The 17763-nt window shown below is 40.3% G+C and overlaps 1 protein-coding gene across 1 annotated transcript in view; it reads right to left on the bottom strand.

Annotated features, from left to right (window-relative positions):
* DOK6 (docking protein 6) overlaps positions 1–17763 on the bottom strand; it is a 172626-nt gene that overhangs the window by 59702 nt on the left and 95161 nt on the right. The window contains exons 3-4 of the mRNA XM_083450221.1: positions 17561–17675; positions 1712–1831 (exon numbers count right to left, since the gene is read on the bottom strand). Coding sequence (XP_083306347.1) covers positions 1712–1831; positions 17561–17675 — 235 coding nt within the window. The remainder of the gene's footprint in view (positions 1–1711; positions 1832–17560; positions 17676–17763) is intronic.

Genomic DNA, 17763 nt, shown 5'->3' with positions numbered 1-17763 from the left:
GCTAATGAATTTATTAATGAACAGTTTACATCATGTCCTCTTGCTACATACAAGCACAATGTCTGATTTGCTTTCTAGAGTTAGGGTGACAGATTTAGCTCTGTTAATTTAAATGTAAATTTCTACGCTGGGGGATATTTATCAAAATTGCAATGTCTGAGGGAATGTACCTAATGATTCATCACAGAATATTACTGAAACATCAATTTCACTCACTCCTTACATTTTAAATGATGCCACTAATCATACCTCTTTGGTTCCTTATGGGTGTGCCTTGCACAGAGACCTTGTGTCTGCTGGCCTAATCATGTTTGTTTCGTCCCATTTATTTACCACAGGACAATAAGCATGCTAATTGTGTTCATTTCTACTAGTAGTCAGCTGTCAATGTAGTAAAATGGTGCACTGAAGCATCAAACCTGGCTTTCCGTTCAGTTCAGACCACTTATGTGACCAGCAGCTCCATCAGTGCTTACCTGCTACTGTGATAGTCATAGCTCATGGAGATCCCTTCTGGGACACACTTACTTTCCATAGTTTGCAAAGAGCAAAGTTCAGGCCCAGTACTTCAGTTCCAGCGACTACACCTCAAACATTATTGTGAAAATTCTGCTAGCATTTCTGAAATACATGGTATCTCCTGCACATTAATCCAGGAAGGGTTTTCTTTTTAACACTATATAATGACCATCGTCTATTTTAGTGGTATCTATTCAGAATATGCTTCCTTGTGAGATACGGTGGCACCTGCCTGCTTGATAGAAACAGTGGTAAGACCACTCCTTAAGAAGTCTTCCCTGCATTTGGAAAATCTAAGTAATTACCAGCTAGTTGCCAATGTTCCCTTCTTGGGTAAGGTTCTTGAGCGGGTGGTCATGGACCAGATCCAGGCACTCTTGAATGAAACTGATTTCCTAGATCCTTCTCAATCAGGGTTTAGGCGAAGTTTTGGCACAGAAACTGCTTTGGCTAACCTGTATGCTGATTTCTGCCAGGAGTGAGACTGGGGAAATATGCCCCTTTTAATTCTTCTTGACCTCTCAGCAGCTTTTGATACCAATGACCATGGTATCCTGGATGACTTTCTGAGTTGGGGGTTGGCTACACTCCCTCTAAAAGATTGGGTACATCACTTGGAAGCACTCTTGGATCCTTTGCTGTCACTTGAGGCTAACATAGCCTCTCTGGTGCCTTCCATGAACTTCAGCTGGCGTCCCAGCTGCACTCCTACATGGACAGGGATAGCCTAACTTCTGTTGTCTATGCATTATATGTGGGGCTGCCTTTGAAGATGGTTTGTGTTTGCGGGAGGGGAGGATTGGTTTGTTTTCATTTTCTCATCTTGTATTTTTATGTTGTGAACTGCCCTGTGATCCTTGGATGAAGGAAGGTATACAAATTTAAATAATGCTAATAATCTTCGAAAATATTTTTTAGTGTAAGCTGTAAGCTAATGATATCCCACATCACCTTTTTTGTCAGTCATAAATACTACAAATCCTATACTGCAGTGCAATTTTCATGTGCAACGAATAGGCACACAATATACTGGGTTTTTTTTAAAAAAATTATTTGGGCTTTGAACATACCAAGATCTTGTCAGAGATAAAAAAAATACCAAGCCGAGGTACCACAAATCAATTACTACAAGTTGAGGCAAGAATGTTTAGAGTAGCCTAGATAAATGAGACCAGATGACCTAAACACTTACCATTTTGTTCTCTCTGTACTCCAGCAGCAAGTAAATCAGGTTCACCAAGGCTTATATCATTAAGTCTGGTTCCTAGACATTCTATACAAAGATGTTTGCACCATTCTTCTGCCTCAAGCTCTGAAAGAAAAAGGACAACAAATAAACTACCAGGAGTTACCATGAAGCGTCTGCAATATTTGATTTAATTTAAAAGAAGGTACATAATGACAGCAGCACTTGATTTACGGGGTAGTAATGGAACAACTTCCAGTTTAAAGAAAGTAAACAAACACACACACTAATCTTGATTTATGATTGCTTTTGTTAAAAATATCAAATGCATTTTAAATTGATTAATAGTGAGTGGAAATTAATTGCAGCCACTGTACTGGAAACCTGATCACTTGGGACATTAAGGCACATCATTTTTTGGTCTGTGAAGATGAATTCACATTATCCATTTTTGTTAGCCCAAATGACTTTTGCAGTGGAAGTATGGAGCCTTCACAGGATATTATTAATTGCCACCGTGACATGTACAATCTGTTTGCTGCATGGGTGACATAACAGGTAATGGGAGTAGAAGAGAGAAGGATAGTACTAAACTCTAAGGTTTGATGGTTTGTTTTGATGAGAAACGTGAAAGGTTTCCTTAATGCTGAAAATCCCAAAAATGGCTCAAGGGAGCAATCCTATATATGGGAAGGCAGTGTTGTATGCTAGGTCATAGCACCAGTTCTGCTGTGTGCCCTTATAAGCCCTTGCCCTCCATGGCCAGCTGCCACCATGCACACTGGCTCCCTGCAGCCAGGCAAACAGGTTCAGGAAAGGCTGGGCAGCGGCCCTAACCAATTTCCAGGGTCTCTCTCTTCTCCCCATGCACCCCCTGTATTAAATAGGCTGCTCCCCACTTTATATGATTTCACTTATGCACGTGGGAGCTTGGAAGTAGGGAGGTGCCTACATATCTCTATATCTCTATATCTCTGTCTCTATCTATATCTATATCTATACCTATATTTATATAAAATAATACTTCATTTGTTATATTATAGTGTTAATAAACGGATGTGCTTTTTGCCACTAGTCATCCAAAACATCTTGCTTAGACTATGATATGTATATGTGAATGCAAGAGCTGCCATTTGGCCCATAACCAACTTTCTGACCTGATTACAGCTGATTTTCTTCTCTTTTTCCCTATTTTAAAGCCACGGTGCTTATGTCCAATCAATATAGTATATAGCTGCAATAATCCTCTGGTCCTGATTATTAAAGTAAATCACTTGGTTTTGACCTTGTCTTCAACTGTTTCCTTATAAACAATTACATTAAGTACTCTTTACTATTTATTTACTGTTTAAAAGCAAAAGCCTCCACCCTCGCAATGGGATATTGCAGGGATGGGGAACCTGTGGCCCTCCAGATGATGTCAGATTCCAACTTCCATAATCCCTGGTCACTGGACATGTTGGCTGGGGCTGATGTGAGTTCAACAACATCTGGAGGGCCAAAGGTTATCTGTCCATCATTGTTCTAGAGGTATATGAGGAAGGCTGCCACGTGTCCTCACATACTGAGTTGGTAGTGGTAGGTCATTCTGGACCTTGACCAGTCTCTGGCTCCCAAAAGAATATAGAATCTTTTATAGTTATATATAGTCTCTCTGACTACATGTTTCATAGATGCTTTGTATCGCTAAAAAAAAATGTTGTTGTACCTGATGTTTTGCAAGAGGGCGGTAGAGAAATACTTTTATAAATAGAAAAAAATTGTGCATCCTGAAGTCTAGCAAAAGGAGCTGAGACCGATTACGATAATTGCTTCTAGGTGACAGAAGTTAATCAAATGTGGCTTGGATCTAAATTTTGAAAACTACCTCCCCCCCCTTCATAATAAATTTGTAACCTTTGCAAGCATCAAACAACCATTTCTTTCTTGATGCAGACAGAATTTTGAGCAGAAGCTTTTGTCTCTTGAGAGGATGTCCAGACAGCTGTTGTTATCTGACCTGATTAAGACATTTCTGATGGGGATAAAGAATACACCCTCATCTGGGAAAACAAGCTATCAGTGAGTATCTTCTCATCCCGTGGAATGCCAAAATCTACTAATCTCTTTTGACAGGAGGGACTGGATCAAGATTTAAAGTACACAAGTATGAACTAGACAGAGAAAAGGATGGTATCAAAAACAATCAACATATGGCGTATCTATAAAACAAGGCAGGATCAATGGAAAAAAGGGGGGGGGATTCATGCCCACTATCAAGCCTATTCAGTAAGATCAACCCCAGGCAGCCCCCATCTCAATTTCTGTTCGTCTGTGTCTCAGACCCAGACTGGATACAGTCTGCTGTACAGGCCTCAGTTCATTGTCTTCAACCACTCTGAAACTAAACTTACAGCCTGAAATATCAGGTGCTGGCCAAGAACCCAAGCAGGATCAGTCAAACAGAAGCAACTGATCCCAAAGTTGATTTGCAATTATCTCTTTCAGACAATCTATTTGGCCTGGCCACTTAATTCTATCAAGCCAAGGCAGGAAGAATTAAAGCAGGGGGTGAGGTGTGAGAGTAGCTGATTCAACTTTTGAAACATTAATGTAATTGGTGATGCACTAGCTACCAACTGCATATTGTGTTTTTAAGGTATGTTTAATCTAGCTAATTCATGGCAAAAGGACCCTAACCCTAACCCTTCCTATAGCGGAATTTGCCCTGTGAATTTCCCCATTACATAAGACAAGTACCGGTAAGTGGGATTGTGTTTCTTGGGTGGAGAGCTGTCAACAATGGACAGCTATTTTATTTTATTGTTTATTTAACAAAATGACTGTAAATAGACCCTCTAAGCAGCTTACAAAAATAAAGCAAACATTGTTTAATGGGAAATCTCTATCTATAAATATTCATTATCAGTGTTGATGAAGCCCCTCCATCTGTGATTCCCATCCAGGGGCATAGAAGGAGGGGTGCGGTCCGCCCCATGTGTCATCCCTGAGGGGGTGACAAAATGGCACACTGCGGGGGTGGCACTTACCGTGGGGCCCCCATATGTGGATCTCCCTGCCCCTGCCACTCTGGGTGCCAGAGCAGCTAGTTACACCCCTGTTCCCATCCGGGGCATTTCTTCTCCAATTGCTCCCCTTAAAAAAGGCATGTGATTTGCTCTCATAGAATGTAAGATACGATACCCTGAAAAAATAAGACTTTGTGTTCAAACTCCAGTATCTCAGTGGAAGGGGCTGCTTGTTTATTCTTTACTACTGCAATATTATCCAGGACAATTAGCCATTTATACTGGACTTGGAGCGAGGCTGCTTGTCCTTTGCTTTGCCTGTTGCTATAAAATCAAAGTCGCCAGCTCAGCAAGCTTTTTCATTTTTAAAAGATGTGACAGATGCCACTGGAGTTTGACGTAGTTCAGATTACTGTATCCTTCATAGATAAGAAGCTTTGTTGCCTGGATTAAACTGCAGTAAGCAAGGGAGAAAATTGTTTCTCTTTAGATTTAGAACAATAAAATTACAGCCAACAGTTCTGAGTTACAACTGGAGGAAGGAGCATTTTTAATAATTTAGCCAGTGGTATGAAACAACTTCGCTTTATTAATTTTTTGCACTGATTGCTGTGTCTGTGAATAATATTGGTTAATACTGAATAATATCTAAACAATACTGTAGAAGATATTAAAAATGTTGATTAGCACAAAAAATACATTCATTCTTATAAAATAGTCTAAAACTTCATTAGGTAAACAGAACATGTGTTTTTGTGCTTTTCATAATTGCAAAAATTGATTCAATTTTCCATTCATCCAGGTATATATTTATACAGGAAGATTTGCTTCTGGATTTTCTTTCATTATTGAAGAAGCACTAAATTTGCCATAAAATTTCAATTCTATTCTATTGTTGCAAAGGTTATGTGTTCTTTCCTCCTATTTACTGAACGGATGATAACATTTTTGTTTCCTTTTTTAATAATCGATAGCTTCATATTCATAACATTAAAATATTATGAATAAGGTACTGGGATAATTATTTTCTCACTATGCTGCTTAGGAGCCATCTCCTCCCTCGCCAGCCTGCCAGATCCTTATGATCAGGAGCTTTGTTTGACTTCTTCCAAATTCTGATATGTTTTTGTTGTGCTGCACAGATGAGCTTCTATGGGGGAAAACCCAGCTTTTTATAGCCTGTTTTTGTGTCTACTGTGGCTGCTTTTATATCCTTGATTTTTGTATGTTTTTGTTTTATTCTGGATTATGGCATTGTGATTGTAGTAAGCCATTCTGATCAATGTGTATGCATTAGAAGACCAGATAGCAATCTCTGAATGATAATCAACCATCTATTACAATCACCGTTGTAAGAATTTGATAATTCAGTGTGGCAATGCCTACACGTTAGTGAAATCAAGCAGGTGCCTTCACTGTACTCTTTTCAGCACCTGCTTTAAACATTACTGTTTAGACAAGCCTACCCAGATGCTTCGAAAGCTGATGCAATTTTAATCTATTATAGTGTTTTAACTTTGGTATATCTTAAAGTAGGGTTGCAATTTTTCTTGATTTTACAGTTTTCTATTTTGTAAACCACTTTCAGGTTTTTTTTTGTTTTTTTTTCACAATCAAGAGGTATATAAATCCTATGAGATAAATAAATAAACACTCTGTGGACAAGATAGTCCTAAATCATGAATGCCTCTTTTTCTGAAACAACTTATTGACTGCAGTATTTATATTGCACTCAGTTAACCAAATATGTGGCTTTCAAAGTGGGCCATGAACTGCAAACAACTCAAACATGTAGAGTTGTGTCACCGTGTGAAGATCCCAAATAGAAAGAGTGGCCCAGCAAAGAATTAAGAGCAGGTGCCAGTCCTTGGGGCAGCACCAATGCCACAATAGCCAGTGTCTCCCAATTCTCCCACCTGGGATTTCACAGGCATTCTCATTTCATAGATCATAGAATTGTAGCATTGGAAGGGACCATTAGGGTCATCTCATCCAACCCCCTGAAATGCAGGAATCTTTTGCTCAAAGTGGGGTTTGAACTCACGAATCTGAGATTAAGAGTCGCATGCTCTACTGACTGGGCTATCCCTTCAGTCAGTCTACTGATTGAACTACTCCTTTCATAGGGCCTGGTGAGCTCTTGGGAGGGAGTGGAATGTCAGATCCTTTAACAGCACTGGTCAGCTCCACTATTGATTTCTCTCACACACTTCAGTGGTACCTTGGTTTAAGAACAGTTTATGAACAACTTGGATTAAGAACGCTGCAAACCCAGAAGTAGGTGTTTTGGTTTGTAAACTTTGCCTTAGAATAAGAACATGTTTTGCTTCCTGTTGCGTGTGTTCCATTTGTAAATTGAGTCCCCTGCTGCTATGGGAAAGCACGCCTTGATTTAAGAATGCTTTGGTCTAAGAACGGACTTCCAGAATGGATTAAGTTCGTAAACCAAGGTATCACTGTACATGGACCAGATTTCCCAGCCCTCCCTTGGTTTTAAAGTCTTTCTCTAAGGCATTAAGTGGCCACTGGTTTTCAGAGCTGGAAAGGAATTTTCCTCTCAGCACCCATTGACCATCGATAGAGGGGTTTTTGCCTTTTCTTGGTGGATAGCACATGACTGTTAGGCACTTTGCACATAGCTTTTGCCATGTCTCGTGTGGATATAGCAATGGGTAGGATATAAACATGGGGGAGGCCCACACAAGGGGTCTTGAGAAGGTGACCAGTTCCCAGTCCTGGTGGGCTGGGCCTGGCACCACCCATCTCAGGTTACCAGTGAGTCTCCAGCCCCATGGCATGTGCCACACTGGGTCCTTCTACACTGGTCAACTCCCAGGACAGTCCCCAGCAGGTGTGCTGGGATGGTGTATTGGGCTTGAGATTGGAAGTCTTGGGGGCTAATGGATCCTTTCCAAATGTCATGTCACCCCCTTGCCTCACTGTAGTCAATAACACTTGTTATTTCCACCCACACCAATGTCCTAAGTGTTATTCACCCTCTACTTGGCTTGTGGGGAAAAGCATCCAAAATGCGGCCTGCCATGCAACTCTCAATATTCCTATACAGTACTGGCGAGAGCCAATTGTCCCTGAGATGGAGTAAAAAGCCTCAGCAGAACCTTTGAAATACACTTCCAGTGACAGGCGCACCTGTAGAAGCTACAGTCGTAAAATGGTGGGTCTATTCCTGTGAAAGAAAGCCTCCACAGGCTTCTGTAAGTTCGAGAAATTATAAAATGAGTTGGGGCAGGAAAGAGTATGTGGTTTTGATATTTTTTGGGGGGGGAGGGGGTCCATAAAAATTGCTTGACTTTCTCATTGGGAGGGCTGTGCCTAACAGCCCTAGTGCAATAGCCTCTACTGCGGATGTCAGTCATCCACAAACCATGAATTCTTGTTTAGCCCCACTGGTTTAAAGTCATAATGCTGGGATAAAAATTTCCCTGCAAATTAATATTTCACCAGTGGTGGAACTGGGTACTCTATTCATTTCCTTGGAATGTAGGTTAGCTCTGTAGGGGGATTTGTGAAAGTATGAGCCATATTGCAGAGTCACATGACTTGTGCAACTCCAAGCATCCTGAGAGAATAATGCACATTTAGAGACAGCACACAAAAATGACATAAATTTATATATGGAATTTAGGCTATTGACAGATGATATATGAGCAGCTGGGCCTCGAGAGATTTCAATGAATAACATGGTAATTTACTGCACCTAACCTGAAATACCAGGTCTATTTTTCATTTTCTGTTTTCTGTCACTGTTTGGTCTCACTTGCATTTGGCAATTTATGTTGTATTTGCAGTACATGCAGCTGTAAATAGATTAATCACTTTATGAATTTTCTGAAATGCTGCATCTCTGACTAGCTGAAAGTCTGCTAAAATGACCGCTATATTTAATAGTGGCACGCAACACAATTGCTCCCTCTAATATCAAACTCAGGTGCTGCGTGCCAATAGTTATATAGCAAAAACCAGATAACTGCAAAACAAGAGTGAGATATCGGCATTGCAAACCAAGGTTTGCAAAAGTACATTTTTAGGATTACCCTCAAAAAAGCACCTACTGTGCCAAAAAAGGGGGGGGGGAGAACAAAAGAAGCCCAATGATGACCAACCATGTTAAATGGCCAGATAGAAAATTCTTAGAATGTGTGTGTGTCTGTTTAAAATGGTGCTTTCCACTAAAAATAATATAACTTTTCTGCCTGACTATCGACCGACTGATTAATCAATAAAACGCTACAACCTCAGTTTACACCAAGGGCTTTCAAAGAACATTTTAGTGCTACAGAGCAGTATAGTGGTCTTGGGGCCTTAAACTAGAATGGGGCAAGCTTCCTTAGCTGATTGTAATTAGGATGGAGGGGGCACAAAGCTGAGAGAAGACTGGCTTGCCCAGAGCCAGAAAGTAGTTCATAGTGATCTGGGATTTGAAGTGGCAGCTTCTGTAGCTGAGCTCAGGCTGTTACCCCTGATGCTACACTAGCTGACAGCTACTGTAAGTCTGGTTCTAGCATCCTAGAATAGTTCTGAAAATGACAAGTATGTGTGCACCTTGAGCAATCTGTGGCACTATGAGTCACAGTGCTGGACTTCCAACTAAAAACCAGATTGCGTTTATAATACATCTGCTGCAAAAGTCAAGGCTTGGTTCTTTCAGTTGCTGTGCTTTAATAGCAACCCACAAGTGCCAGTGCTGTAAAGTCAGCGCTGGTTGGGGTTGCTCCTTCAAGGCTTATATGCAGGGCGTGATCTAGGGTGTGTCAGGGGATATATTTTAAGAGGACAGGATATATTATAGTTTCTTATGTTCCATTAAATGTGATGTTTATCAGTCCTGGAACTGAGGATGAGTTATAGGAGAATAGGAAATGAAATGTAGCAAGACATGTCCACACTTGCGATAACCACTTTAGCTGCCATAGATCAAATGGCCACAGCAGTTAAGTCCAACCCACACGATCAAGCTGCCCACCTCTATATTTCTTGCACAGATGCATGGAGGATTGTAGCGTGTATGGACTGATAGCATTAAATAGTTTAATTTGAGAGGGGTCCAGATTATTGTACTTAATTTTTGTATTTCCCCCATCCAGCTTACCAAAAGATCTCATGCAAAGCTAACTTACGAAAAGGCTTTTTTAACTATACATCATAATCACAGACAACCACAGAAGCACACCTTTATACCACCTTAAAGAATTTCTCTCTGGACTCAGTGTTCTACCCTGAGATAGTCTGGGTGGATTAGGTTCACTTTGCCCAACTTTCCAAACTGATTAACTGAATGAAGAAATATTGAGACATTAAAGCAAATGATGGTGCTTTCACAGAGTAACTGAAATATAAATAGACCAAGCTGAGGTGGGTGGGTATACTCAGTACTCAATTTAGTTCACACACGCACACACACACACACACACACACACACACACACAGTCTAAAATTAAGTACTTTCTTTGGGGCCTACTTGAAGGCTTGTTATATAAAGACATAACATGTATGGGAAAATAGAAATAAAGAGAAGTCTAAAATATCAGGAAACAGTGAAAAAAAGTGAGTTTGGGAAAGCTGCAGAAAAGAAATGGACATTGTTTTTCACAGCATTTTCAAAATTTAGACAACAGAGTTTAGCTCCCCCCCCTCATATGTTAAGATTGAGGGTCCCAGTCAACTAGATTGACAATTCAATGATTCTGTTAACAAATGTTTGGCAAACACAGTAAAATGTCAATAGTTTGTACTTTTATAAAGGTCAATAATGAAATCTGAGCAATTGCAAAGCTGAAAGTACCACACATCAGAGATATAACTGAGTCAAATATTCCAAAATATTCCAAAACCCACAGTTGGAGAATACATTCTTTAGGACCAACCAAAATGTCACAAAATAGCAACAAGCTTTTGTGTTCTCCAAAACCCAGCTCTCAGGCAAGCTGCTACACAAAGCATGAGATAACAGGGACAAAGGAAAACAAATATGCATAAGCCTTGGCTCTTTTGAAAATGATGAGAACCATAGTGACATTCCCTCACCCAACCAAACTAATCCATTTGGAACCATCAATATCCAGCTGCCTAATTAAAAGGGGACACTAATTAATGAACTAGCATGAACTAAAAGTGATAAAATGTTTACAGTTACCAGATGTAAAGTATATATTGCACATAGGGAAGGTCAGCCATCCTCATGGTAGCTTTGGATCAGGGAAGGCATGCTTTGTGCACATCAGGGCTCCCATATGTACAAGAAGTTGCAGCAGCAGAGCTATGAGATATGAGGAAATTTTTAATGAGAGGTAGGGAATCTGTGGCTCTCCAGATGTTATTGGACTCAAATTGCCACCAGTCCCAGATAGTATGACTAACAGTCAAGAGATAATGGACATTGCAACCAAGGAAGATTGGGGGTTGGGGACACGCAGGTTCTCCATCAACTGGAATGCAGTTTGTCATCTGCTATGCTGAACTACTCAAGACTGAGCTGTCCCACTGTGTTTATCCTACCAAATGATAAAAATAAGATATCAACTGCCAACATGTTATAGAAGGTCACCTGTAGAGGCCTTGTGTAACACCAAGTTGCACCTTGAACATATATTTGCTGAAAATAGTAAACACACACACACACATATATATATAACGGTACCTTGGTTCTCAAACTTAATCCGTTCTGGGAATCCGTTTGACTTCCGAAACAGTTCCTTGATTTGCTGCAGGAGCTTCCTGCACTCAGCTGGAAGCTGCATAAGCTGCATCAGACGTTCAGCTTCCAAAAAACATGTGCAAACCGGAACACTTACCTCTAGGTTTGCAGCGTTCAGGAGCCAATTTGTTCAACAACTAAGCCATTTGGGAACCAAGGTACCACTGTATGTCTGAGCATTACGTACCACCTTCCAGTTAGAAAACTCATGAATTTACCCCAATGAGCCATAGCATTTCAAAAATATCACACAATCTTTGCCAAAAGGTATGCCTCATAATTTTAATCAAAAATGAAACTATGCTGCCTCTTGAGTTAAATTAAGCCTCTGTAGCCACACAACAGGAAGTGCTTGCTTATACAGGCATCATAATATCTACTCACAATTTCCTAATAGATTAGATTGTGACAATGTTGCCCTTTAATTGAAGCTACAACCAAATGGAAACTTCTTTTCTGTAATAACATTCCCTGTGGCAAGCGGGAGGAGAGATGCCGGCTGGTCCCACCCACATGTTTGCATCACTCAAGAGAAAGCCTCTAGCCACAAGGAATTAGCTCATACAAATGCATCTCCCATTAGACCAGGCTATGTTTAAAGGACACCAAAGAAAATACAAAGGATCTCTTCCTTTGCATCAAATCGTAGTGTTTTCATGTCACAGTAAGCATATTTTGGACTGCATTTGTTTCTTTTAAAAGCAAAGATTGTAGAACCCATCTTTGCTGCCATACACGAGACCTAAGGTCTTTCTTATTTTTTTCCTGCTTAACAATTCTGTTTGCGTATAATAATTAAGCTCCATTGTTTGCATTTGCATTGCTTTTTGGTTAAATGTCGCTCATCTGGACTGCAAACTTCAGGGGTCGCCTAGCTCAATATATATGCTTGTGTGTATATATAGACAGACATCATTGCTCTATGTAATCTTCATTCTTTTTGTTCTTTCCTATGCAAAAGTAACTGCTCAACAATTCAAGGCAGGAAGGACAGTGGCTGGCCTAGGGTAATCAATTAACTTTTTAACAGACACAAGAAACAAGCAAATTACGTTTAGGAAATAATAATACTTTTAGTTGGTACAATGTCTCCTCCTGAGATGCAGAAAATATTGTGAAAGATTATGTCATCATCATGGTGCTTTACTTAATCGGCTATGACATACCGGTAGGTTCTAGATTTCTGCAAAATATTCTGATTGGTTTCATAAAGATGTCGAAAGTACCAACGTACGCTATACACACATGAAAACTGGTCTAGGTCTGATCAACAGCCCCAAGAATACACAGTACACACAGTTCCATCATAACCAGGGCATAAACTGAATGAATGAATCAAAGAATGAAGCAAGTTTTCTATGCCTGCCTTGTAATATCAAGCAGGAAAGCAGAGGACAGGGCTATCTTTCTATTTATTCTTGTAAGCCACTCTGGGAACATTTTTAGCTAAAGTGTGGTTTATAAGTAAGTACTGTAAGTATGTTCTGAATTCTCACAAGTCCACAAGAACATAAGAGCCCTCTGGATCAGGTCAGTAGCCTAAGTTCAGCATCTTGTTCTCACAGTGGCCAGTGAGACAATACCCTCTCCTGTTTCCAGCAACTGGTATTCAGAAGCATACTACATCCAACAGAGAAGGTAGAACATAGCTAAAAGGGTTAGTAGTCACTGACATCTTCATCCTCCATGAAAACATGTATGTCCAACATTCACATTACCTTTTGAGTTTTGATAGCTGCTACAAAACACTTCTATATGTAATGTGCAAAAAATGTGGGTTAAACCACAGAACCTAGGGCTTGCTGATCAGAAGGTCAATGGTTCAAATCTCCCGTTGCTCTGTCCCAGCTCCTGCCAACCTAGCAGTTCGAAAGCATGAAGTGCAAGTAGATAAATAGGTACCGCTCCAGCGGAAAGGTAAACGGCATTTCTGTGTGCTGCTCTGGTTCGCCAGAAGTGGCTTAGTCATGCTGGCCACATGACCCGGAAACTGCACACAGGCTCCCTCAGCCAGTAAAGTGAGATGAGTGTCGCAACCTCAGAGTCGTCCGTGACTGAACCTAATGGTCAGGGGTCCCTTTACCTTTACACAAACACTTTTATATGTAATGTGCAAAAAAATGTTCAAATCACATGGGTTTTCCACATTAAAGTCAGCTGTCAAGATACAGATACAGTGGTGCTATGGAACCACTCATGTAATCTAAGCATTAGTCTTTTCATACACTACTGATGGAACATAGAAAGGCAGCCACAGGGAAGGAGGTTTTAGAAGGTCACCCTGTCCAACCTGGAACAACACTAAAAGGATTTAAAATGAAATGGGAGTTGGAAGTCTTGCAATAACATAGTGCCTGGGTAATTTTCTCTTGGGAGTCCATGGACTTAGCTCATCTGTGAACAGGGATACATATCTGTGAAAAATTACTCTATTTGCTCTTGCACTTTGAAATACTGGTTACCACATGGGACCTAGCACAATCTAACCCACTGGGAGCACTTTGACAATACCATTTTTGCTTTTTAGATGGCTTCCTTCCCTAGCCATTTATATCCCTAGGAATTGCTTTGGCTTTGCAAAGCGATCTGTCATCTGCTTCTCTCAGAGTCATCTGCGTTTTCTCAGAGAAAGCAGCAAAGCAGAGAAGCAAGAACTGAAAAGTACACTGCTTCTTATAGCTAAATTACTAGAAAAGCAGCACAAGATCTGTTCAGGAAATGTTTGCTTTCTTTTATTGCAGGATAACAATGGGTATGAAGAAAAATATTTCAAATTGTTTTGAGAACAAAGGCCACAATAAATGCGCACTTCCATGCACAAAAAGAGGAGGAAGCCAGCTATATGAAGCAAGTTTCCACTTCCATTATTATTATTTTTAAGAAAACTTTCTAAAACTTTGGAATACAAACTTCAAGGGAATAAAAAACAAGCTTTTTGTATCAGTCTTCCACAGCTGCATGTTCCAAAGAGTCATCAGCTATGAGGAGGGCTGTTTAGCTCCATTCCTTTAATCTAATGAAAAATTCTTGCACTTTGGGGGCCAAGCTCTGTGACAGAGCAGCTTGCTTACCTGTGGACACAATGTTTCATGACACATGAGAATGTAGTTGACAAACAGCTTGTGCCATTCAAGGGAAGATGCATGAGGAGGCAGTATTTGCCACCCAAATCCGCCAAGTATGACATAAAATTATGACATAAAATTATGATAGTGTTGTGCTTCTAAAACATTGCATATTTATTGTCTGATCAGGCACATGGTGAAGGGAGAAGGTGTGAAACTAACATTTACTGGGACCTGGATGGAACAACAAAAGCTGCTAAGCCAGTGGCCAGGAAATTGCTAAGAAAAACTACATTGAAAAACAACAGCAACAAACCAAAAAATCCCCCCAAAGTTCCCTGTCCACAAATCCATTAACAAATAAACAACAACAGCAACAACAACACACACATTGGGGTAGACAAGAAAGAGATTTACGGATGCAATACATTTCAGATTCTACTAATCCTTCTTGAGGGAAAACCAGAACAACCATTCACAATTCTAATATGCTACCTCTTCTGTTTCTTAGCATAATCATGCTTTGGATCATTAAATCTCTTTCTTGTTTAGGTAAAGGTAAAGGGACCCGACTCTGGGATTGTGGTGCTTATCTCACTTTATTGGCTGAGGGAGCCGGCGTACAGCTTCCAGGTCATGTGGCCAGCATGTCTAAGCCGCTTCTGGCAAACCAGAGCAGCGCACGGAAATGCCGTTTACCTTCCCGCCAGATCAGTACCTATTTATCTACTTGGATTTTGACGTGCTTTCGAACTGCTAAGTTGGCAGGTGCAGGGACCGAGCAATGGGAGCTCACCCCATCACAATGATTCAAATTGCCGACCTTCTGATCGGCAAGTCCTAGGCTCTGTGGTTTAACCCACAGCGCCACCCATGTCCCAGACCTTTCTTGTTTACCCCATTGTTTTGTTTTGTTTTTCCTTTGCTTCCAGTTGCGTTTTGGTATTTTCATTTTTGTTCTACATATTCTTAAACCTCAAAAGCAGCATTTTGGCTTTCACAAATATATGATGCTTTTAACTTAAGTACCTAATAAAGGGCAGAGAGAGATTCCCCTTTCTTTAGCAAATAACAATGCAGCAATTTCACACCAGAATTCCAGTCCTGACATCATTTCTTTCTTTTTAATAATAAAACTAAAGGTGTTGTGGATACTTGTGCCCTGATTGACTCCATATACACTTCCAAATGTGTGTTCAAACATTGAAAAATCTTGTTTTACCCTAAACCATAAACTATAGAACAAACCTTCATTACAGCTTGTGGTTAGTCAAGGAGAGATAAACCACAAGCCTCGATTCAGGCAACATGCATTGTGATGAGCCAAACCATGGTTCGTCTTAACCATGGTTTGGCTCATCACAGTGCAGCAGCAGAACAACCAGGGAGGAACAAAGTGGCTGCAATCTTTTGACATGTCCACACATTCATGCTCCAAAGTGTGAAGAGCCTTCAATCAGCTTTGGGTGTTGGCCCAGCTGCACTGCTCTCTGGACAGGGATAGCCTAACTTCTGTCATCTATGCTTTGGTAACCTCTAGGTTAGATTACTGCAACACGTTATACATGGGGCTGCTTCTGAAGATGGTATAGAAACTTCAGCTGGTGCAGAATTCAGCAGCCAGGTTGCTCACCAGGGCAAGATGGTTTGAGTATATTACACAGATCCCTCCTCGACTGAACTGGCTGCCAACTAGTTTCCGGGACCAATACAAAGAGATGTTTTGACCTACAGAGCCTTAAATGGCTCAGGACCGCAACAGTTTTTATAAACATTTTATTAATTTTCAAGAAAAAATTCCAAGAACTCCCTTCCCCAAAACAGAAGACCAATGCATCAAAATTTCCCATATATCTATGCGTGTATTAGGTGAGTGCCAGTCATCAGGGTGTTCATTTGGTTATTTTATAAAGGGGTTCCAAATGTCAACAAAATCATCAGTATCTGATATATCATTCAGGGCATGGACTCTCTTCGTTAGTTTATCAGGACCACAACACCTCAAGGACTGCATCTCTCCATATGAACCAACCTAGACCCTGTAATCATTATCAGAGGCCATTCTTCATGTGGCACATCTCCAACAGGTTCAGAGGGCAACATGAGAATGGTGGCTTCCTACTTGTGGAATGCTCTCCCCAGAGAAGCTCACCTGGCACCTTCACTGCATATCATTAGCTGCCAGGGAACCACATTCCTCTTTTTCCTCTTTCCTCTCTTTAATTAGGCCTTTGGCTAATTAAACAAGCTATGGCATTTAAACTGCTTGTGTGCAGGGGAGCTATTATTTTTGCTTGTTATGCATGTTTGTATTTTTATATTGTAAACCATCCTGTGATCTTCAGATGAAGGGCGGTACAGTATAGAAATGTAAATCATTATCATCATCATCCATGGTTTGGTTTTGCATGACATGCAGCTCAGGCCAGTTTAATGGTTGTGAAGGGGGAGAAATTAATACTAATATTGAATTCACATACAGAGAACATAATTTGTTTTTTCCAGAATACTGAATCTTGTAAGAAAGGATGACTGGCAAATGGTAATGATTTGTTTCATAAAACGTACAGAGTACTGTAGATCTATCATAACTTTGGTCTAAGCAGCTAGCCATAAACTATTTGAAGCTGAACTTCTGTGTCCTGGAATTTTAGCTGTTCTTTGTTACTCTCTTATAGTGACAGGATTATTACTAACCTAGTAAGTGCCTAAAGCAATACTTGGCAAAACAACAACAACCCCTGATAATTCACGTCAACGCTTGTCTTAATAGCATCCCATTGGCATTGTTTACTCAGCTCTAGAATTTTAGATGAAAGCCTCAAGAGTCTTGTATCCAACTAGGAGCCAAGTCCAGACAGAGAAAAATAAGAAACAAGCACCCAAACTAGTCTTTTTTTAAAAGGGGGAGGGGCACATTTATCTCTGTATGCTAAAAAAAGATATTATAGCATATTCTCATTAAGATAAGGCACCCTGTTTAAATGCTGTATCTTAATCCATCTGAAGCATTGTTTCATAAGCAGCTTAATTTACTCAGGCTGAAGATGTGGTAATAATTGCTTACCTGACTCACAGGCAAATGTCTTTGATGTCTCATCATGAAAGATAATTGCCACTGCATGCTTCTTTGTCTCTCGAGGCAGTCTGGTTATGTTTTTGATGTTGTGCAGCTCAGTTACCTTAAAATGAAGAGATATAGAATTTAGTTTGGTTTATAAACAGGAGGAGAAAAACCCCAAATGTTCAATTTTCATCATAGTCCCCACA

Source organism: Podarcis tiliguerta, assembly GCF_965153285.1.
Source record: "Podarcis tiliguerta genome assembly, chromosome: 7".
NCBI classification, from domain to species: domain Eukaryota; kingdom Metazoa; phylum Chordata; class Lepidosauria; order Squamata; family Lacertidae; genus Podarcis; species Podarcis tiliguerta.
Note: the sequence above shows the minus strand (reverse complement) of the source record. Positions and strands in the feature narration are given on the sequence as shown.